Source organism: Nelumbo nucifera, chromosome 7 (genome assembly GCF_055504915.1).
Source record: "Nelumbo nucifera cultivar China Antique chromosome 7, China Antique-T2T, whole genome shotgun sequence".
NCBI classification, from domain to species: domain Eukaryota; kingdom Viridiplantae; phylum Streptophyta; class Magnoliopsida; order Proteales; family Nelumbonaceae; genus Nelumbo; species Nelumbo nucifera.
The window spans coordinates 35,260,587-35,285,707 of NC_142655.1; the positions used below are offsets into that span (position 1 = coordinate 35,260,587).

The 25,121-nt window shown below is 39.0% G+C and overlaps 1 protein-coding gene across 2 annotated transcripts in view; it reads left to right on the forward strand.

The window, feature by feature from the left end:
* Nucleotides 1-7,695: 7,695 nt before the first annotated feature.
* LOC104598332 (metal transporter Nramp1-like) overlaps nucleotides 7,696-25,121 on the forward strand; it is a 79,686-nt gene continuing 62,260 nt past the window's right edge. The window contains exons 1-4 of one of the 2 annotated variants that reach the window (XM_010260352.3): nucleotides 7,696-8,225; nucleotides 8,585-8,739; nucleotides 20,183-20,261; nucleotides 20,355-20,395. In XM_010260352.3, coding sequence (XP_010258654.1) covers nucleotides 8,617-8,739; nucleotides 20,183-20,261; nucleotides 20,355-20,395 — 243 coding nt within the window. In that variant the 5' untranslated portion in view covers nucleotides 7,696-8,225; nucleotides 8,585-8,616. Of the gene's footprint in view, nucleotides 8,256-8,584; nucleotides 8,740-20,182; nucleotides 20,262-20,354; nucleotides 20,396-25,121 lie in introns of both variants that reach the window. The other variant, XM_010260353.3, reaches the window with a different exon arrangement.

Below are 25,121 nucleotides of genomic sequence, written 5' to 3' on the forward strand. Positions count from 1 at the left end.
TCCTAGCGTTGGTTTGGAATAATGTGTGCATTCCCTTTATTATAGTAATCCTAGTATAAGGACAAGTGGTATTCATGGTCTTGTAATAGACCTTGTAAACTAACGCTACATTTTTGGATCTTGGTTTCATATTGGAACCTTGGGTGTGCAGCCTTAAGGTTAGGGCTTCGTGCAACCCTAGATCAGTTATAGAAACTATAAAATTAAGGAAGGTATGATTAAAGTATATGGGACCTTGATGGAGGCTTCCTTCTATTACTCCTATTAAGGAGTCACTAAATCTATTATGCCTAGTCTCTTAAATAGGCTAAAGCTGTTGTCTGAAGACCTAATCTTGTTAAGGATTGTATGGCTATCTGTATTAAGCCAAACTGGACTAAATTGCAATCAAGTTTTCTCTCATAGGTTTCTATCGTCTTTCTGTCTATAAGGTAGAAATCTTTTGACTCGTTGCCTAAGGCGATTGTTCTCTTTACAATTCTTATGTTAAAGTTTGTTTTTAGATTGAATATTCATTTTTTTTGTATATCTCAGATGGTGCTACTTTTGGAATGGTCCAATTCTGGAGAGATTTTTCTTTATTTGCATAATTTACTTCTTCCATATTCTTTATTAACATAGACTTAGTAAGGGAAGAACTTGCACTACATTCCTCAATACTATTTTCACTTTTAGATCCTGACCTAAACAGTTTGCTCATCTTATCCTTCCACTTCACCGTCAATAGGCAGTCAACTTCAACGGCCTTTCTTCACTAATTTTACAGCCTAAATGTGATTCGCCCTAGGTTCAAGGGTTCTAGCCTTGGTAGAACAATTAGGTAACTAGCCTAAGCAACTTGGGTTCTAGCTAAGTGATCTTTCCAAGGAGGCTGTAGTTTATGGGTTCTAGCCAAAGGTTCTAGGTAATTTCTAATAGTTCAATAATTCTAATTTTTGCAGGTTTAGGTTCTTCACAATACTGCTCATCTAGGCTTCAAAGGTTTATGGAAGATAAGTAGATCAAAGCTGAAAAAGGGTTGTTGGATCATTATGCTATACAAGAGAAACCGAGACTGGAATGGGAATTTCATTCTCTAGAGGGGCCTAAAATACCCAAACGTCCCCCCCACTCTCTCTCTCTAATAACATATTGCATTATTGCTCTCTTGTATGAGGATTTCATTCCCTATGGGACCTAAAATACCCAACGTTTCTCTTTCTTTCTCTCTAATAATGTAGTATTTCTCTCTCTCTCTCTACTAATATAATCTCTCTCTCTCTCTTTCTCTTTAATAACATATTGCATTATTGCTCTTTTGAATGAGAGTTTCTTTTCTTAGGGGACCTAAAATACCCCATCTCTCTCTCATTAACACACTCTTAATTCTCTCTCTTTAATAATGTAATATCTCTCTTTCTCTCTCTCTTCCTCTTAACACAGTTTTAATTCTCTCTCTCTTTAATAATATAATATTTCTCTCTCTCTCATTAACACACTTTTAATTCTCTTTCTCTCTCTCTAATAATATAATATCTCTCTCTCTCGTTAACACACTCTTAATTCTCTCCCTCTCTTTAATAATATAATATTTCTCCCTCTCTTTCTCTTTCTTTCTCTCTCTTTCCCTCTCTCTCCTCTCTCTCTCTCTCTTTAATAACATATTGCATTATTGCTCTATTGAATGAGAATTTCATTCCATAGGAGACCTAAAATACCCCATGTGTCTCTCCTTCTTTCTCTCTCATTAACACACTCTTAATTCTCTCTCTCTCTCTTTCTATTTCTTATTAACACACTTTTAATTCTCTCTCTCTCTTTAATAATATAATATTTCTCTCTCTCTCTCTAATAATATAACATATAGTGTAAAGCTTTATTGGTGACATGATAATAGTGTACAACTTTTATTGATGATTATGATTACTTTTTTTATTTTTAAACAAAAAAAAATAGAACATTGCAAAAAATGGAAAAAAAAGATAAATAACTTCTCTCAAAGGAGAAACAAGATGACATGGACTGTCCAAAATTTAATTATATTTAATAAATGTAATTTCTGTTGTAAGATCTGTGTTTAGCACGGTTTGGGTTCGGGTGAACCCGACAAACAATCGAAAACGGGTCGCAATAACCCATTTTCGTTGCCTTCTTCGCCCAAACGTTGAAATGGGTCCTGCAATGACCCGATTGTTTTTTTTTCATTTTCTATTGTTTCTTTTTGTTGTTTCTCTTTTTTTTTTGTTATTATTGAGTTGATTTTCCTTGTTTTTGGTTATTTTTTAGCATTTTGTAAAGAAAAGTAGAGAAATGAAGGAGAAATAAAATTTGTTATTTTTCAACATTTCATCATTGTGTTCCATTATAGTGTGCCTTTTTATTCATTTTACATGGCCAATCAACTTCAATCATTCTCAACATCTTTTAAGCACAAAAGAAAAAAAAAACTTAATACGTACTTGGTTTGAACAAGTAAATTGGAAAATGCAAAATAATGCTGAGATGCTTCTTTCAAGCTAAATCGTGTATGCTCAAGTAAAGTTAGACCTGAAAAGAAATAGAAAACCGATGGGAAAATGAGAGTTCGAAAGAAATCAAAGTTTCAAGAGAAAAAGAAAATGAAACAAACCTGATTGAAAGATGTTCTTGGAGGAGATGCTAGATTGCATATGTTTCAGCACAAAGGAAAAAAAAGAGAAGACATGCATGGGAGTCCAAGGGTTTAAAACATTTGTAGAAGAGTATTTTTAATGTTTTTTCTATAAGATTTAATGGCATATGTGGGTGGGAGATGCTTTGGAAGTTCAAATGTCTCTACCTTGACTTTATCTCACACCCATTTCATTTGTTGCTGGAATGAGGTTTAGATTCTATGGGTAATTTGAGTTTAGTCCCCCTCAGAATTCCTCATGCGATTGCACAGTTCTTCGGGTCAATGATAAAGGGTAAAGATTCCCGATTTTGCGTGGATGGTGTTTATAGGGGGTTGTGGGCATTAATACATTTGGGAAACCAATAAAATAATTTTGAGGGGGACTGAACTCTAAAAAGGCCTAGATTCTAAATCTTTTCTTAACTAAAAATACTGTATTTTAGAATTTGGTCTCTCTTTATTACGAGGGTAAACATGTAATTTGAATTACTTATTTCAATCCCTCTCATGAAGTCCTATACTTAAGGTATTAACTCCCTATTCCCTCTCATTAAATCCTATATTTAGGATATATTAAATAAATGTGTTATGTGGACATTTTCTTCACTTAAACACCCTTATTTTGAATTTGATACCTCTTTGATTGTGAGGGAAGAAAATATAATTTGAAATACTACTTTTACGTTCACTCAATTTCCTCTCATTAAGTCCTATATTGAAGGTATTAACTCTCATTCACTCTCGTTAGATTATTTATTTAAGGTGTTTCTGTTTTTCATCAATAACTTCTACCAATTAAATCTATATCCAAAAATTTTAACAATATAAAACCTGTGTGTTTAAAACTAACATGAAACGAAACTATTATTTTGTCTAGGTAGAAATTAAGTAGTTCAACTATTAACGTCAAATGGGTGAACTTATGGTGTCACATTTAAATAATAAAAATTTAAAATATAAATAAAAGATAAAATATTAAAAGAAATTGTGAAAAAATTTGGGTATATCTTTAATATTATATTATCATATTAAACAAAAAAATATGATAAAATATGAAGTATTATAGGAAGTATTTTTATTAATAATGGAAACGAAATACAAAATTTAAAACTAACATAGAAAATAAAACCGTTTTACTGTTCATTCAAGTGATGAGTCAATGGTTCAACCTTTTAAGTCAAATAGGTCAACCTCTGTTGTCATAATAAATAATAAGAATGTTAAAAAAGATGGACATAAAAATTAAGAAAATTGTGTAGAAAACACTTGGATACATCGATCTCTAAAATTATATATTTATCATATTAATAAAAAAAATGTAGTAAATAATTTATTAATGATGGAAAACTATGCATTTAAGTCCCGGTGAACTATCCATAGGGCTGCAACTTGGGTGGGTATACAACCTTGGACATACCCAACCTGTAATATTAAATAGATTAAGCTTGGATTTTCTTTCCTTGGGTTGGTCTTGGGCCTAAGGGTTTAGGCTTTTCTATTTTTCAGGCTAGCTTAAACCTAGCTCTTAGGTAGTTAAACCTAACACAACCATACATATACATTGATATATAAACACATACATACATACATACATACATACATACATACATGCATACATACATACATATTTGAATAATGTATACATATATGCATACATTTTTGTCAAATTTAAGTGTACGTTGATTGATTAACCTTAGCTCACCATAAGCCTGAGCCCAACCTAAATGTATTAATTTCAGTGCATGTCGGGCTCGGATTGGATGGATCAAAATAAGTGTTATAAATAAGAATTATTTATTTAAACCCAAGACAACCCACTTGAATTCAACCTTTAATAGTGGTAAAACAGGTTTACAAATGATGTGATAATTAAATAATAAAAATTAAAAAATAAAACAAAAAATATAGAAAATACTAAAACATCTCAAATATTATAAATTTATCATAAAGATAAGTGTTATAAATTAAGAATTATTTTTATAATTAATTACACAAATGAAATAGAAAATTTAAAGCTGACAAAAATGTTTGAAGTCAGGATGTCGGAAATACATGGTATCGGAATACCTTTGACCGATCAAAATGTCATTTTATTGTTCGATCCTAGTATTATGGATGTTATTAATAAGGGATGGAGTATCGAAGCAAATGGCTCCAAAGCCATCCAATTCATAAAAAAGAAAAAAAGAAATAACCTTGTTAAATATGTATTTAAAAAGAAAAATTTCCTATTGGAGAGATTAAATATTGTATAGAAGAATATCAGTGAAGATTTGAATAACCCTAACCTCATTAATCTTGAAAATGCACTCCAAAAACAATTGAATAAAATTATGGAACGCGAAGAGATCTACTGGGTGCAACGTGCTAATATTGACTAGATTAAACTGGGGAACAAAAGCAATAGATTCTTTCACACTATGCCGACCATTAGAAAAAACAAAGGAGAATTTTAAATGTAGACTTAAGTCCGAATGAATCAGTGGTGCAGATGAATTTTTAAATGCCTTAAATAATTGCATCACGGAGGATCAAAATAATTTGATTATTAAGAATGTCTCAAATGAGGAAATTTGTGATGCCCTCGACTCTATGGGAGATCTTAAGGCTCCACGTCCAAATGGGCTAAATGCAATGCCATTGGAGAATCTGCATGTGGTGTTATTAAAGCTTTCTTCCGTAGAGGAAAAATGTGTAGAATTTTAAACCAAACCTTCATTACTTTGATCCCAAAGAAAAAGAACCCAAATAGTGGGAATGATTATAGGCCAATCAGCCAATGTAATGTCATTTACAAAATTATTATGAAGATCCTGGTCAATAGAATTATACCATTTCTTGACAACATTATCTCTCCATTTCAAAGTTCTTTTATTCTCAATAGGTAGATTAATGATAATGTGCTTATTGTTCATGAATTGATTCATTCTATGAGAAAAAAGAATGGTAAGTTAGGAATTATGGCTTGCAAGATTGATATGGAGAAAGCCTATGACAAATTGGAATGGAATTATATTGAAAATGTTCTTCAAAAGTATGGTTTCCATGAAAAGTGGATCGCGTGGGTTATGGAATGCATCAAATCATTTTCTTACAGAATTTTAATTAATGGGACTCCTTCGGCTGAATTCATTCCTAGTAGGGGTATTAGGTAGGGGGATCCTCTATCTCCTTACATTTTTGTGCTCTGTGCGGAGGCTCTTGCAATGAATCTAGAAAAAGAAGCAGATTCTGATGCCAAAGATATCGGGTGCAGAATCTCTAGAAGGGGTCCAAAGATCCCCATTATGCAATTTGCTAATGATTATTTTATTTTTGCAAATACTTTAGTTCCTGCATGCATGGAAATTAAGGAAATTCTCTCAAATTATGAGAAAGCATCATGACAAATCCCAAACTTCAACCAATCTTCAGTTCTTATTTCAAGGAATATTCACCCAAAACTTCAAAAAATGATTTCAGGGATGTTTAGAATTATTCCTAAGGAGTTGGAGCCAAAGAATCATCTTGGTGCACCTTTAATCAACAAAAGAGTTACAAAGAATACTTTTGCCTTTTCCAAGGAGAAAATGATCCAAAAACTTGCAAATTGGAAAAAAAAACTCTTTTCTTTAGTGGGGAGACTCATACATTGATTAACTCCACTACAAACATGATGCCCCAATATATCATGAAGTCTTTTAAAATACCAAATAATGCTCTAGGGGAATTGGAAAGAGCTGAAAGAGAATTTTTATAGAAAAAGAATGAAGGGAAGAATCCCTTGCATTTAATGAAATGGAGATGCATTTGTACTCCCAAAAGATGGGGAGGCTTAGGAGTTAGAAATCTCCAATGGGTAAATGAAGTAAACCTTGCAAAATTAGGATGAAAAATATTAAATGAAGAAAATAATCTTTGGGTTAAACTCATTAAAAACAAATATATGAAAAGTGTTTCTTTTTGGGATATTAAACCAAAAAATGAATCCTCGTGGGCATGGAAAGGCATTCTCCACTCCAAAGATGTATTGAAAAAAGGTATTGGGTACCAAGTTGGTAATGGTTGAACAATAGTTTTTTGCACGACAAATGAGTTATTAATAAACCTTTATCAGAAATAATTTCTATTAAAAATGATGAAAATAAAAATATTATGGTATCAATTTGATTAACTTAGATGGTGAGTGTTGGGATGAACACAGAGTTTGAAGATAAAATTATTTGGGAAGGGAATTCTTGAGGAGATTTTTCTATCAAATTAGCCTATTTGTTGAAATGCTCATCAATCCTTAGGGTTAATAACTCAATAAAATGGCTTGACCATCATTTGGAACATAAAGTGCCCCTAAAAATAAAAACCTTTCTTTTTCTTCTCTTCCAAAATAAGCTTCATTCTAAGATGCTTTTAAGGAAAAGAGGCTTTGAATAGTTTCTGCGGTGAGGAAGAGAACTTAGATCATATTTTCAAGCATTGTCCTTTCTCCTACCAAATCTGGTCTATCCTCTGTGACCCGTTAGGAGGTCCGTTAGATTGCGACCAAACCTTCTTGACTGGTGGGTCAGACTGTCAAACAAAAATAACAAAAAGGTCATTATTAAAGAAAAAATAGCCTTCATTTTGTGGGCTATTTGGAAAAATCAAAATAAAAAATTTTTGATAACATTGTGAGCCCATCTCAAGTAACTCTTGATCGTGCCTTGCATTCGTTTTTGGAATTCTTGGAAGGTGAAAAAGGTGTAGACATTGATCCCCCTCCCAAGTTGTGGAAGCCCATCGTTTGCACTGCTCCACCCCAAGACAGCATTAAAATCAACTTGTATTGCCCATGACCATTTTGATCGTGTCTTAGATACCAAAGCTGTCAAGATTGGATGTTGTACAATCAATCAAACTGAAGCATGAACAACCTGGGAGGCCATTAAGATGATATTAAAGTTCTGTCAATTTTCAATCATTATTGAAGGAGATTCAAAATTGATAATTTCGTACTTAAACTAGAAGACGAAGAAGCCCCCTTAGAAGATGAAAATTACAATCGAGAACTGCATGAGGATGAAAAACACCTTTACATCTACAAACCAGACCGCAGAATTGCTCGCGAAGCCCAGATTGCTACTTCGGAGTTCATATCTTTTTACTTTATCTTTCCTTCCCCTTCTCTTTCCTCTATTTGTTTAGTGACTATTGGGGGCGCACTACCCCGCTTGTTGTCGTGCTATCTGGATTTATTCAAAAATGAAAATGTCATTTTATTTGTGAGCCGCATTATTTTAATCCCGTTGCGCATGCAATCGGCTGAATCATGCTTACCACATGTCACATCACTCACATGTGTTGATTCGGTGCATGTAAAATTGTAAACTATAAAGGCGGCTTGACTGGCTCATCCTCTCCCTCTCGGCCTCTCCTGCTTCTCCCCACTCTGAGTCAGAGACAGAGCAGAGACCACATTGCTATCGAGAAAGCAAAATGAAGAAATAGCATAAAGTAAAACAAGCTTGTCCGGAACCCAAGATCTTATCTGAACTTCTGCCACTGTTCTGGAGTTCTCGGTGAGGTTGGTAAAGGGCAGCGACGAGACACAGTAATGGAGAATTCTCGTTAGTTTGAGGTCAATTTCGCGAACCTTTTTCACGGACTGGTGGGCTCTGTAATCTCTTTAATGAAATGGGTGGTTTGATTTGGTTGGACGCGCATTCGTTCGAGTCTGTTGTAATGAGATGAACGTTTTGCTTTTCTTGTTTTTCTTAATGTTGTGGTTTTAGGTTGTTATTCTGTTTTTGGTTTCTGATTCTGGAATTTTTGTTGTTTCTTCATCAATTGCATATTTTGTGCTTTCTTTGGTTCAATTGTTGAGTTTCTTTCAATTTCTTTCATGAATTTTCTTTTCAGTTAATTAGAGCTTGAAGGGGAAGGGTTTCTCTATTTTTGGTTTCTTCTCTGACTCCATTTTGTTCACCATAATCTCAGAAGAGTTCTGTTTGACGAAATTAGAAGTAGAGATGGCTGCCACCGGGTCAACAAGATCTGGTCAAGCTCAGTTTATCACAAGCACAGGAAACCAGAGTTTTTCAAATGCACCCCTGATTGAGAATGAGGAAACTAATCAGATCATTGTCCCAGATGTAAGTATAGTTTATCTCGCCAGATTCCTTACATATAGATTCTTGATTGGTTGTTTCAATGTATTTATAATAGATGACTCTTTTTTTATGGATTTAGAATGGCCATAATGTTTCCAGAAATTGGTAGTTTTTTTTATCAGCATTCCGGAAATTGGTAGTTGATCTAGACTTGGGTAAATTGGTCATGTATACTCGGAATCTAAAATTTTTGTCTCAGCTGAGCATGATGCTGATGGTAACTCAGTTTTCCTTATCACAAAATGGCAGCAGTTGTGGTTTTGGTTTGATAGTGGCTGATAACAAGATGATGATTTTGCTGAAGGGGGGAATAATTAGTTATGACTTACAAGCAAGAATAGGTAATTGCTGATTCCACATATTTTACAGAAATTCCTGAGAATAAGGTTCAGATTTTTGTGATGGAAGATTATCTCTAAGTGTAGGTATAGAGTGCGACCAATTACAAAAAAAAGTTGGATGTTCTGGCTAGTGAGTATGAAGAAGATCTGAAAAGTGCTGAGGAAGTAGTGGAGAATGAGGATGGAGAAGATATATTACAGTTGATGGAATTTTTAAGATTGATGGGGTATCAAATTTAAACAGGGTGGTTGAAAGAGAAGTTGAGGTTAGCAAGAAATTGACATTATTCTTTGTAAGAGGGGAAGAATATTATATTAAAATGTTCTTGGGACCAGAGAAGAAAGAAAGAAGTAAAAGTTCTAAAATCCCATCTAGAGAGACTAACAAGTATTTTTTGAGAGAGTAGGCGCGTTTGGACTATGGAGTAGTTTGAGGGAGATGGGTGGTGGAGTTAAGGGTGGTGAATGGGCACTAAAGGTTTTTATGGAACAAGGGATGTTGTCATCTTCATAGAGGTGGATGGAAGTCATGTTAATATGGAAAGTAAGTGATAAGAATTCAGGGGCTGGTCAGTCAATATTGCAACGACCCAAGAGAGCAATCATCAAACCGCACTATTCAGAGAATAATCTCTTAGTGGTCTGTTATAGTCTGTTAGGAGTTTGTTATCTTCTGTCCTTTTTTGTTAGTTGTAACCGAATCTGGTTGAGGCTCTGTTGTAAGTAGACGGTGCTGGGGAAGGATGAAAACAAGAAGAAATTCACCCAATCTCTCTTCTCTCTCTCTCAATTTTTCTGGAGCTCTCTTCATGCTCGCAGTGGAGTACATGTTGATCCTATCATTTTGGTGCTTTCATTGCCTTCTCATTCCTCCCCATGGCCGACCACATCACCACCGGAGTTCACACCTGCCACCAAACCAGACTAGAGGAAGCCATTGATGATCTTCGTGCTTCACATGATGCACATCAGACCAAGCTAGACAACATTCAATCCACCCTTAGTGAGCTGGTCCGTCAAATGACCCTCCTCTACTCAGATAAGACAACCATTGATGTCGCTTCACCACTTTCGTCCTCACCAGCCGCTTCGTCTTCATCTCCGACCATCACTGTTTGTCCCCTTTGCTGTGAGATCTCCCATTTTGACGGCACAAGTCCACATGATTGGAAATTCCAGGCTGAGCGGTATTTCAATTTTCACCGCACACCTGATGAGCAACGACTAGATATAGCCTCCTTCTACATGACTGGACAAGCATTGAGCTGGTTCCAGTGGATGCATTGGAACCTGCAATTGTCTTCTTTGACACACCTCACCTCTGCCATCAAAGAAAGGTTTGGACCCTCCTCCTTCGTTAACCACCAAGCCACCCTGTTCAAATTGCAACAAACCTCTTCTGTCACCAATTATCAATCGCAATTCGAAACGATATGCAATCGCATTGACAGCCTCAGCCCTGAAACCATCCTTAATTGTTTCATTTTGGGCCTCAAACCTAACCTCCAACGTGAACTAGCCATCATGAAACCATCGACCATTTCCTCTGCCATCAGCCTAGCCAAGCTTGTGGAGGATAAACTTGCCATTGACTGCACTCCCTCCTCTTTCAGACATCAAACCATCCGCCCCACCACCACCATTCCTTTCCCTCCACCTCCTTTGATCATCCTCTTACCACCTTCTAGCCCTAAACCACCTCTGCTCTCCCTCCCTCCCCCAGCACTGAAATTATGACCCAATATCCACCGCTTAACTCTGGCAGAACAGCAGGTACGATGTGCCCAGGGATTGTGCTTTAATTGTGACGAAAAATTCCGTGCTGGCCATTGGTTCCAAAAACCCCAATTACTCCTATTGCTGACTGACGATGACGATGGCCCTCCTGATTATGGACCATCAGATGGCACCCCGACGGATGACTCTTCAGTTCCCTCACCGGAGATTTCTTTTCATGCACTTCACGGCAGTGATTCACCCCGAACTCTGCGATTGCTTGCTACCATTCATGGCCACTCAGTTTCTATTCTCATTGACACAGGCAACACCCATAATTTTCTGCATTCATGGGTAGCTAAACATCTTCATCTTCCTGTCACTCCATCGCCATTTTTTCCAGTAACTGTAGGTAATGGTGAACAACTCCGTTGTAATGGCAAGTGCACGACGATTCCTCTATTGATTCAAGGTTTTTGTTTTGATGTTGATCTCCATCTCCTTCCCATCTCAGGTGCAGATGTTGTGCTTGGAATTCAGTGGTTACAGATGCCAACAGTAGCTTCCACTTTTAAGTTTTCCACCACCCCAATCTTCTTAGTTGAAACAAACTCTTCATCCTCCACATCTACACTTCCAGCAGCCTCTCCCAATCCTCCATCCCCTCTTTGTCCTCCACAACCATCGTAGAACCGCTTTTAGCAAATAAACCATTGATTGAGATCCTGACTTCCCCTTTTCCACCTGTCTTGCCCTCCCTGAGAAGAACTCAACTTCTCTGTTTGTCGACCTCTCGAATGCCCCATCTACTTCCCCTACCACTATGCCGTCCCCCTCATTCACTTGGCTGAGAGTTACCTTTCTGCCCTTATCCCTTGGGCCCCTCCTCCCTGAAGGCTCAAGAGAAACAAAAACTCCTTCACATAAATCAGAATGGTCTTCAACCCCTTTCCAGATCTTCTCAACCTGAGTGTCTGGATCAGGCTTCTCATTTGTTTTCTTCAACTTGGTGACTACCCAAACCCAATCATCCTTCTCGCCTGATTTTTTAAATTGACCTCTTATCTTCTTAAGCTTCTTAAATTCTTTTCCACTTTTAACCCTTCTTAAATTAACTCTCAACACCTTCGAGGAAACAACTTTTATCATGTTTCCCCTTTCTCTTTTGAAAGTGGATCCCACTCACAAGCTCCATATTCATATGCTACTAAAATGGCATCCATCACCTTGGTAAAAAATTACCATTTCACCCCTGCTTAATGACAACTCATATTCTTACTGGTCTCTCGACTGTTCATCTTCCAATTTGCATCTGAACTCCTCTATCTTTCTCTAACCCTTTCCTCCTCAATTTACCAGATCTGCCCTCTTTCATCTTTGATGGAAATGATGCTTTGAGAAACATCTGGTCCTCTCCCTCCACTACAATTCTTAAATTATAAGTCTCTCCAAAAAAACAATTCAATCTTGGAAGGTATTTTGAATACTTCATTGACCTCAATCAGTATTCTTTCCAAATCAATCTTCTTTTAGGCAAGGTTCGAAGTACTGGAAACACAAAGTGTATTGGAAAGGCAATTTTAAGCAGCGTATCAGGATATGCCTTGGATACACATGCGTATCAGAGAAAAATCAAGAGACATGTGGATACAAATGGAAACAATATAGATACTTCAATAAATCATAAAAATACATCGATGACACTAAATAGAAGGCCTCAATGAGGTATACATACATAAGAATAATATATTCTAGTGGGCTTTATCAAGAAATACATCATAATCAATATATAGGAACACATTCAAATTTATCCAAGTATCTAACTATCATATTCACACCTCATAGTTCACATTTAAATTCATATTTCTTGCTTCTAAGAGGCTACAATGAAAGAATTTAATCATCGAGCTCTCCCTAAAATAGAAATCATTAATAAGAATGAAATTGATAAGTCTTTTGGTATTCAAATGGTTATTTTCTATTTATTTTTATTTTAAAAAATAAAAATTAAAATTTTGACATAAAATTGTATGGGTTTATGGATATATCAATTTTTGTTTCTTAATTAAATAGAAATTATAAAATTGTATCATCATATTATATAGTGTTATGATTCGGCTTGCCTTGGAGTTCTATTTGTCTGAGATCAGTCACGTAGAGAGAGGTAGAAAGGTGGAAGAAAGAGAGAGAGAAAAGGAGAAAGTCTGGTTCGAACTGGAAGTAAAAAAACCTAACTCCCATTCGGCCAGACATGTGCTTTTATTATTAAAATAATGGAAAAGACATATGTGCCCTTATTTAAGTAAGGAGCACTGGTTCTAACATAGTATTACAGATTAACAACCTTAATATAAGTATAAAGACAGATCAACAACCTTATTTAAGTAAGGATCACTGGTTCTAACATAGTATTACAGATCAACAACCTTAATATAAGTATAAAGACAGAAATACCCCTGCGCTAACACTCCCCCTCAAGCTGGTGAGTATATATCATATAATCCCAGCTTGTTACATATGTAGTCCACTCTTCCCCGACTAGCTCTCCATTCAGCACCTTATCCCTCACAAAGTGACAATCAACCTCAATGTGCTTGGTTCTTTCATGAAACACCGGATTAGAAGAAATATGAACTGCAGCCTGATTGTCACAATAGAGCTTCATTGGAGTTTTGATGTTGTACCCTACTTCCTGTAGAAGGTTCCTTAGCCACATTAATTCATAAGCAGTATGCACCATAGCCCTATATTTTGCTTTTGCACTACTTCTGGCTACGACTGTCTGCTTCTTACTTTTTCATGTCACCAGGTTACCCCCAGGAAAGTGCAATAGCCTGTGGTAGACCGCCTATCAGACATAGAATCGGCCCAGTCAGCATCAGAATACCCATCTATTTCAAGTTTTCTGCCACTTTTGTATATCAAACCGCGACCCGGAGCCCCTTTTAAATACCTCACAATTCTCAGAACTGCATTCGAATGAGGAATCAGAGGTTTTTGCATGAACTGACTTACCACACTAACCAAAAATGAGATGTCTGGCCTAGTAATGGTTAGGTAGTTCAGTTTACCTACAAGTCGTCTGTATCTGCCAGGGTCTTCAAACACTTCACCCATATCACTGCTTAGCCTAGTATTTGTGTCCATAGGTGTTTCAGTTGGTTTAGCACCCAACAAGCCTGTTTCTTCCAGCATATCAAGCACATATTTCCTCTAGCACAGATTAATACCATACTTAGATCTCACTACCTCTATCCCCAAGAAACATTTCAATTTACCAAGATCCTTTGTCTGAAAATGATCCTGTAGATAAGTCTTCAGCCTGTCAATACCCATCTTATCATTCCCGGTAACAACAATATCATCTACATATACCACCAATAGTATTTTTCCTCCCGGAGAGTCATGACTGAATATAGAATGATCAACTTGGCACTGTTTCATACCAAACTTCTTTACCACCTCACTGAACCTACCAAACCATGCTCGAGGAGATTGTTTAAGTCCATATATAGCCTTCCTTAGTCTGCACACCTTACCATCCTCCCCCTGAGCAACAAACCCTAGAGGTTGCTCCATGTAGACCTCCTCGAGTAAGTCACCATGCAAAAAGGCATTCTTGATATCAAGCTGATATAGCGGCCACTCATACATAGCTGCAAGAGAGATCACAACACGAACTGACCCTATCTTAGCAATTGGTGAGAAGGTCTCTGTGTAGTCAATACCATAGGTTTGGGAGTACCCTTTTGCAACCAATCGCGCTTTCAGGCATTCAACACTACCATCAAGCAGATACTTAACTGTATAAACCCATTTGCAACCAACAACTTGCTTCCCAGGAGGAAGAACGGTGACGTCCTAGGTATGATTATGATGAAGGGCTGAAAGTTCTTCCATCGCACGACACCACCCTGGAGAGGCAAGGGCTTCCTGGACATCCTTAGGGACAACAACTGATGATAACAAGGTGACAAACTGGCGATGGGAGGCGGAAAGGTGGGTAAGTGAAACATAATTAGAAATAGGATGAAGGGTGCAAGTGCGTTTACCTTTCCACAAGGCAATGGGAAGATCAAGCTCAGATGCTGGGTTCGGGTCTGGAGCCGGATCTGTCGACGGTGATGTAGCTGGAGGAGTAGGAGCTGGTACACATGGGCGATGTGTATACACGTGATAGAGAGGTGGGTGTTCAACAGGTGGTGGCACTGGAGGCAAGGATTTGGTCACGACTGAAACAAGGGGAAGAGGGTCGGCAACGAGAAGTGGAATGGGAGGAGGTGACGAGGAGGAAAAAGCATCACCGGACCCCAAAAAGAACGGAGTAGACTCAAAGATGGTGACATCAGCACACACAAAGGACCATCGAGAACTTGGATGGTAACACTTATACCCTTTCTGGGTCCGAGAATAGCCTAGGAAGATGCACTTGAGAGAACGGGCATCGAAGTTGTCGTTCCCGGGACCCAGGTTATGGACAAAGCGGACGCACCCAAATACTCCAGGAGTAAGGGGAAACGAAGACAAGGCGGGAAACAAGATCGTAAACGGAGAATGACCATCAAGGATGGACGTGGGCATCCGATTAATCAGAAAGCAAGAGGTAAGCACCACATCACTCCAAAAGGGTTTGGGAACATTCATGTGATGCATGAGGGATCGTGCTGTTTCCAAGAGATGGCGATTCTTTCTCTCAGCCACCCCATTTTGTTGTGGGGTATAGGTACGCGAGGTCTGATGTATAATGCCGTGTTGGTCCAGGTATTCTTGAAATAATGAGGATAAATATTCACGGCCATTATCAGAATGGAAAACTTTAAAGTGAATACCAAATTGATTACGGATCTCAGCATAAAATTTCTGAAAAATGGTAAACAATTCACTTCTTTCTTTCATTAGATAGAGCCACGTCATCATTGAAAAATCATCTACAAAAATGACAAAATATCTATATCCATTATATGACATCACTTTATAAGGATCCCAAACATCGGAGTGAATCAAAGAAAAAGGACTCAACACACGGTTATCAACCCTAGAACTAAAGGGAACACGATGGTGTTTCCCAAACTGACACGACTCACAATCCAAAACAGAAAGTCGACTCAAAGGTGGAACCAAAGACTTCAAAACTTTCAGCGACGGATGACCAAATCGACACTGCCACTGGAGAGGAGAAAGGGATGACTGGAGAGCTGTTGAAGTTTTTCCACCACCGTCAAGGTAATATAGTCCACCAGCTTCATGCCCTCCAATCTTCATCCCCGTCTTGAGATCCTGAAAAACACACATAGAAGGATAAAAAGTGATGGAGCAATTAAGTGATTTGGTCAGCTTACTAACAGACATAAGATTAAAAGGCAATTTAGGAACATATAAAACTGAGGATAGGGATACAGGGTCTGGTCAACATTACCAACACCACAAATTGAGGATGTGGAACCATTAGCAAGGGTGACAGATTGTGATGTTGAGCAATGAGATAGGAAAGAAAACACACTTGGAGTTCCAGTCATGTGATCGGAGGCTCCAGAGTCAATGATCCAGGGATTAGGTGTGGATGCCAAACAAGCCATACCTGAGTGAGCGAAAGTAGCCGTGTTCTGCTGTGATGTGGATTGGATATACCTCTCATATTCATCACGGGGAACACACCATCTCCTTCACGAGACCATCTGTGGATGTAGGAGGTATCTGATCAGATGAACGATTCTCCTGTCTAAAACTGGAACTGGTGTCACTAGTCACAACATGATTGGCTCAGGTTGAGGGTGGACCATGTAGATCATAATTAATCGTATGTCCATCCATACCACAATGAGTTTACCTCCTCGGGCCTGAGCCACATCCTCTACCACGGGCTCCCCCTGAATCTCTGCCCCCAGTACGACCACCACCACGATTATAAGTAGGCCCACCATTGCCACTTCGGCCATACACCGAACCACTACTACCACCACGGCCAGACTGAGCTCCCCTAGCTCCACCTCTAGCACCATGGCCTCTTGACACAGCAAAGGCAGATCTATCTGAGATATTAGAATTCTCAGTAGATCCGATAGAAGTCCTTCGGAGTCGAGCAAATACCTCTTCTAAAGAAGGGAGAGCTGATCCTCCTAGTATCTGAGCCCGTATTGGTTCATATTCAGATTTCAATCCCACCAAAAATCGAGTCACATCAAGCTGTTCTCTTTGTTGTTGCTGAATTTTGACATCAGAAGTGAGAGGGTGATAGACATTCAACTCATTACGTATGTTTCTCATACTGGCATAGTATTCCTCAAGACTCTGATTACCCTATTGCAGATTAAAGTACTCCTGATACAGCTGATACACTCTGGTTGTATTGTCCTGACCCGAATACAATTTCTTCGCATGGTCCCACACATCTTTGGTAGTGTCAAGAAACATGAAATTTACACTAATCCTGGGTCCATACTATTCCATAACCATGTGATGATCTGAGCATCCTCTTGCTCCCAGTCTTCATACTCGTGAGAGTCAGTGGAGGGTTTTTCCTTTCTTATGTGTTTTACCTTCTTCTTTGCCTTCAGAAAGACTTCGACGGATTTAGCCCAAGGCACATAATTCTCTCCATTTAGTTTAATGAAGGTCATCTGAACATTCAGGTAGTCTTTAGGCACCATCACATTAGGTTTACAATCACTGTTATCTCCCATTCTGTAATCACTAATTCTACACACTTGCTGAATTCTATTATCACTGAATTCTGCACACTGCACACGACTAGATCACACTCGTCACACTGATTGCAGCACTTGTTGTTGCTGAAAATTGTACTCTTTACACCACAAACCCTACTCCTACGGCTACCTGAAATCTCACCACTATATGATCACAACTCTTCCTTCGAAATACACAAAAACAGCATAAACCCTAGCACACTACTGTCTGAAACCCCAGCATATGATCTGAAACATACTTCCTATTTGATCCATAACGGAAATCATGCATAGAATTCTCTTACCTTATCACTGAAGGAACAACCGCACAAGCAGAAAATCAGCCCACACAAGACAGCCACCGCACCACACAGATCGGCCCTCTTCTCTTCATCGATTAGGGGAGGGCTTCTTAGAAACCACAACAACTGACCACACAAAACACGACTGGAGGCATAGAAACCTCCAAGGGGAGAGGGGGATCACTCCTTTTCAGCCCTTTCCCTTATCTCCAGTTGAATGCAGAAAAATCAAGAGAAACCCTAGATTGGGTGCGTAGAGAATAGAAATCTAGGCAAACAAAAATCTAGGCAGATTCGAGTTGCTCTGATACCATGTTATGATTCGGCCTGCCTTGGAGTTCTATTTGTCTGAGATCAGTCACGTAGAGAGAGGTAGAAAGGTGGAAGAAAGAGAGAGAGAAAAGGAGAAAGTTTGGTTCGAACTGGAAGTCAAAAAACCTAACTCCCATTCGGCCAGACATGTGCTTTTATTATTAAAATAATGGAAAAGACATATGTGCCCTTATTTAAGTAAGGAGCACTGGTTCTAACATAGTATTACAGATCAGCAACTTTAATACAAGTATAAAGACAGAAATACCCCTACGCTCTTTTTTTGTGTACTTTTATCTAGTTTTCAAATTTCATTAAAAAAAATCCTATGCTTAACAATTTATAAATTATAATTCTTATGTTTTAAGGGATGGGAAATACTTGTTTTGTTCCGCTTTCCGCTTAGCTCCAATTGGGATCTGATGAGGGAGGATTTGGCCCTCCAGTGAAATTGTGACACCTAGCACCTCATGCAAACCAAGTACAGCCTCTTGACAACTGGGCAGCTTGGGCAACTCGGCATAGCTCGCCACAGGCAGCTCGGCAGAGCCTGCCACAAGCAACTCGGCATAGCTCCCCCCTAGGAAGCTCGCCATAGGCAGCTCGCCACTTGTAGGGTAGCTCAATACAAAAGAGTAGTGCGGCATTAAGGTTGGACTGTTGGAGGGTGTAACAATTACCCAGAAAAATGAGTTAGTTGGAGCTTTTGTGGAACATTTCAAATATATTTTTAGAAGTCCCCTGCAAGAAAGTGTAAGATTAGAAGGGTTGGATTGGAAATGATTATCGGGAGACCACAAAGAATGGTTAAAAAGGAGCTTTGAATTGGAGGAAATAAAGGAAGTGGTTTTTTTAATGGATAGAGCTAAAGCACCATGTCCGGGTATATTTACAATGGATTTTTATCAAGATTGTTGGGAAATTCTAAAAGATGGTATCTTGAGGGTGTTTAATGAGTTTTTTTTTTGGGAGAGGGGTGATAAATCCAAGGTTGAATTCCACTTTCATTGCTTTCTTCCATAAAAAATTGGATGCAAGTCACTCAAGAGAGTTTAGACCCATCAACTTGGTTAACAACCTTTACAAAATAATTGCAAAGGTGCTTTCTTGGAGGATCTGATTTGTGCTTCCTTCCATTGTCTCCCTAAATCAAGGGACATTTGTTAAATATAGGCAGATCATTGATCAGATTTTAATTGCTAATGAGTGTGTCGAGGAGTTGAAAAGAATTGGTAAAAAGGGCAAAGTTTGTAAGCTTGATCTGGAGAAGGCCCATGACTGGTGCAATCATAGTGGAAGTGATAAGAAATTATGGGTTTGGAGATAAATGGTGTTCAATCACAAACACACCACCCCCACACCACAAGATGTGGCGATAAACAAATGAAACCAATACTGGGAGAAAAGCCTTACCTGCTGAAATTCAAGAAATATAAGAGAAGAAAAACAAGAGATCAAGTGGTCATGTCTATAGCCTTAATTGCACTCTTAAATCTTCCTTAAGCTTGCTCTGATACCATGTGAATAGGTTCAGTTATAGGAGAAAATAAAAGAGAAAGACAGATACAAAAGAGAGGAGAGAGTCAAACAGGTCCAGGAATAGAAAAAGAAAAGTCAAATACCTAGCCTGTTGACCTCACTATTTACTTTAGTAAAATTGTGTTTACAATTATGCCCCTGTTTACAATAATTTTAGGACTAGAGTGTCCTTGTAACAAAACTCAAAGACTTATCTGTCCATCTGTCCAAACACTTAAAGAATAGAGACAATTTCAACAGGGTAAATTGGGAACAATTGTTTTGGGGGTAACTAGTGAAGAATTATATGTGAATTTGGAATGTAAGAGAGGGGCTAGGTGTTATCCAGCTTAGCAAAAAAGCAATCTTGTTAAACATAATATTCTTTATCATAATAAAACTATACTGCTACCAACCAAAAGAAGTGGTACAGGGAAAAGAGACTTGTATCCTTAGTATTTCTCAATTTATTTAGTAATTATTATGGGAGCCAATGCTGTAAATTTGATTGAGATATAGTCAGTTTATGGGACTGTTTATTTGACCTTTGCAGAGAAAAAGTTGGAAGAACTTATTTTCATACATGGGTCCTGGATTTCTTGTTTCTATTGCATATATTGATCCTGGGAATTGTAAGCTTTTCATTCTTAATTCTCTCTCTTCTTTTATCATTTATCTGCATTTTCTGTTTCTGAACATATTTTATATTGTTTGTGTTACTTTAGTTGAAACGGATCTTCAATCAGGAGCACAGTACAAGTATGAGGTATGTGTATGTTGAAATATGTATGACATATGTACTTTTAGGCGCAAGAGTATCATGTTATTTTATGTTCACTCTAATAACAGAGTGGGTGCTACCACTTATGGTTCTCTCTTCAACTTTTTCTCTTTTTAACTTCTATCTCCTTTCTAACTCTTTTCTATGGCAGACAACATGCTATCATAGAATATTTTCCATAGATTGAGAGCACAAAAATTATCTTTTTGATCTAATTGTACAAGGCAAAGGTTCTCTCATTTCTTTCTTGACCATGGGACCAAGGATCAGTTCTTTTTTTAGTGTAACAGCTCATTGATGTTGGTGTAGAACTCCCAACTGTTTGGTTATGGGATTATCAGATTGTGAAGCATAAGGTGGTGCTGGATTGGTGGCAGAAATGATAGAACATACTTGGAAGAAATAGAATGAAACTGGGTAAAAGTAGTTTAGATACCTATCATATGATTGGAGGCTCCCGTGTCAATGACCCAACGAAAGCTAAGGTTCTGTTTGGAAAGAGTACGAATATAAATATGTACAGTGCATACATGGTTTAGAAATACCATATACATAGTTTTGCACTCTACCCAAACTGAGCCTAATGGAGAAAAAGTAGGATTAGCTAGTACCTGATTGGGCCAAAGTAGCAGCAGAAGTGGAGCCTTGTGAAGGTGTAACAAGTCTAATGTGTTTCCCAGATGAAGAACCCAAGTGGGTGAAATCTCTTTGCAAAATGAATTTATATTTATAATATATTATTTTATGAAAAAGTTTTACAAAAGGTTTTAATCCCGAGATCCATCTGAGTAGAGCGTGTGATGCTGTATTTAGCAATCAGGGAAGAGGTCCTTCCCTATGAGTAGTTTTGATCTTTTAGGGCTGAGAGTTTAAGAGCTGTCGAAGTTTGACCTGCCCTAGAATTCTGTCTTGTTCGTTGACTGTAAAGTAATGTAAACAGCAAGAAGTAGGAGAGGAAAGAAAAAGAGAGAAAAGAGAGAAAAGAGAGAAAGGCTGGTTCGAATTAGAGAAAAAAGTTATCCCTAGATTCGGCTAGACCTGTTATTATATTATTAACTTATTGGAAAAGACCTAAGTGCCCTTCTTTAAGTAAGAGACACTCGAACTAACATAACAATACACATCAACATTCTCAACAAGTACAAAAACTGAAATACCCCTTCACTAACACCGCTAACACTCCCCCTCAAGCTGGTGAGTATATATCATATAATCCCAGCTTGTTACATATGTAGTCCACTCTCCCCCGACTCAAGCCTTTTGTAAACAAGTCTGCCCACTGGTTTCCCGTACTAACATATGCAGTTTCTATCACCCCATTCAGCACCTTCTCTCTCACAAAATGACAGACAACTTCGATGTGCTTGGTTCTTTCATGAATCACCGGATTGGAAGAGATATGAACCACTGCCTGATTGTCACAATAGAGCTTCATTGGAGTACTGATGTCATATCCTATCTCCTGTAGAAGGTTCCTCAGCCACACTAATTCACAAGCAGTATGCGCCATGGCCCTATATTCTACTTCCGCACTGCTTCTTGCCACAACTGTTTGCTTCTTACTTTTCCACGTTACCAGGTTACCCCCCAGAAAGGTGCAATAGCCTGTGGTAGATCATCTATCAGACATAGAACCTGCCCAATCAGCATCGGTGTATCCTTCTACTACCAGTTTTCCACCACTCCTATACAGCAAACCACGACCAGGAGCTCCTTTCAGATACCTCACAATCCTTAGCACTACATTCCAATGTGGGACCAAAGGTTTCTGCATGAACTGACTCACCACACTAACGGCAAATGAAATATCTGGCCGAGTAATGGTTAGATAGTTTAGTTTGCCTACAAGTCGTCGGTATCTGCCAGGGTCTTCAAATACTTCACCTATATCACTGCTCAGCCTTGTATTTGTTTCCATAGGTGTCTCAGCCGGTTTAGTACCTAACAACCCTGTTTCTTCCAGTAAATCAAGCACATATTTCCTCTGACATAAATTAATGCCATGCTTAGATCTTGCTACCTCTATGCCCAAAAAGTATTTCAACTTGCCAAGGTCCTTTGTCTGAAAGTGGTCCTGTAGGAATGCCTTCAATCTGTCAATGCCCATTTTATCATTCCCAGTCACAACGATATCGTCCACATACACCACCAATATTATTTTGCCTGCCGAAGAGTCAAAACTGAAGACAGAGTGATCAACTTGGCACTGTTTCATACCAAACTTCTTGACCACCTCACTGAACCTACCAAACCATGCTCGAGGGGACTGTTTAAGTCCATAAATAGCCTTCTTAAGTCTGCATACCTTACCATCCTCCCCCTAAGCAACAAACCCTGGTGGTTGCTCCATGTAGACCTCCACGAGCAAATCACCATGCAAAAAGGCATTTTTGATATCTAGCTGATGGAGAGGCCAATCATACATAGCTGCAAGGGAGATGACGACGTGAACTGACCCTATCTTAGCAACCGGGGAGAATGTCTCTGTGTAGTCAATGCCATAGGTTTGGGAGTACCCTTTGGCAACCAGCCGCGTCTTCAGGCGCTCAACACGACCATCTGGCAAATACTTAACACTATACACCCACTTACAGCCGACAGCCTGCTTCCCAGGAGGAAGAGCGGTGAGATCCCAAGTGTGATTATGATGCAGAGCAGAGAGCTCTTCTTACATAGCACGACACCACTCTGGAGAGGCAAGGGCTTCCTGGACATCCTTAGGAACAACCACGGAGGACAACAAAGAGATGAACTGGCGATGGGAGGCGGAGAGGTGGGTAAGTGAAACAAAATTGGAAATAGGGTGAAGGGTGCAAGTACGTTTACTTTTCCAGAAGGCAATAGGAAGATCCAGGTCGGAGGCTGGTGTCGGAGGCTGGAGCTGGATCTGTCAACGGTGATGAAGCTGGAGGAGCTGCAGTTGGTACACGCGGGCGATGTGTATACACGTGACGGATGGGTGGACGGTCAACCGACGGTGGCACCGGAGGCAAGGACGTAGGCATGACCGGAACCAGAGGAGGTGGATCAGCCACAGGGAGAGGAAGAGGAGGTGGTGATGTGGAGGAAGCAGCAGCACCAGACTCCACGAAGAACAGAGTAGACTCGAAGAATGTAACATCAACACATACCAAGGAACGACGAGAACTGGGATGATAACACTTGTACCCTTTTTGAGTTCGGGAATAGCCAAGGAAGATACATTTCAAGGAACGTGCATCTAACTTGTCAGTCCCGGGACCCAGATTATGAATGAAGCAAACACACCCAAATACCCGAGGAGAAAGCGGAAATGGAGACATGTTGGGGAATAAGACACTAAAAGGAGAACGACCATCAAGGATAGACGTGGGCATCCGATTAATTAAGAAATAAGAGGTGAGCATTGCATTGCTCCAAAAGGTTTTGGGAACATTCATGTGGTGCATGAGGGAGCGAGTCGTTTCTACAAGATGGCGGTTCTTTCTCTCAGCAACCCCATTTTGTTGCGGAGTGTAGGTACATGAAGTTTGGTGTATAATGCCATGTTGGTCCAAGTATTCTTGAAAAGATGAAGACAAGTATTCACGACCATTATCAGAACGGAAAATTTTGATGTGAACGCCAAATTGATTGCGGATCTCAGCATAAAATTTCTGGAAGATGACAAATAATTCACTTCTTTCTTTCATTAAATAGAGCCACACCATTCTTGAACAGTCATCAACAAAAATAACAAAATATCGGTATCCATTATATGACATCACTTTATAAGGATCCCAAACATCTGAATGAATTAAAGAAAAAAGACTCGACACACGGTTATCAACCCTAGAACGAAAGGGAACACGATGGTGTTTCCCAAATTGACATGACTCACAATCTAAAATAGAAAGTTGACTCAATGAAGGGACTAAGGACTGCAACACTTTCAACGAAGGATGACCAAATCTACAATGCCACTGGAGAGGAGAAATGGATGACTGAAGGGCCGTTGACGTTCGTCCACCACCATCAAGATAATACAGTCCACCGGCTTCATGCCCTCCACCAATCTTCATCCCCGTCTTGAGATCCTGAAAAACACACATGGAAGGGTAAAATGTGAAGGAGCACTTAAGGGACTTGGTCAACTTACTAACAGACATAAGATTAAATGGAAGCTTAGGTACATATAAAACAGAGGATAGGGATACAGGGTCTAGGTCAACATTACCAACACCACAGATAGATGATGTGGAGCCATTAGCAAGGGTAACAGATTGTGATGTTGAGCAATGAGTGAGAGATGAAAACACACCTGGCGTTCCCGTCATGTGATCGGAGGCTCCAGAGTCAATAATCCAGGGATTGGGTGTGGATGCCAAACAAGCCATACCTGAGTGTGCAAAGGAAGCTGTGTTCTGCTGCGACTTGGATTGAACAAACCTCTCATACTCATCCCGAGGAACACTCACCATCTCCTTGCCTGGACCATCTGAGGGAGTAGAAGGCATCGGGTCAATTGACCGGTTCTCCTGTCTAGAGCTGAAACTGGTGTCACTAGTCATGGCATGTAAGTCATAGCAGTAGTTAATGGTATGTCCATCCAAACCACAATGAGTACACTTTCGTGGACCCGAACCACGTCCTCTACCACGAGCTCCCCCTGAATCTCTGCCTCCAGTACGACCACCACCACGGATATGTGTAGATCCACCACTACCACTCCTGCTAGGCTGGGCTCCTCGAG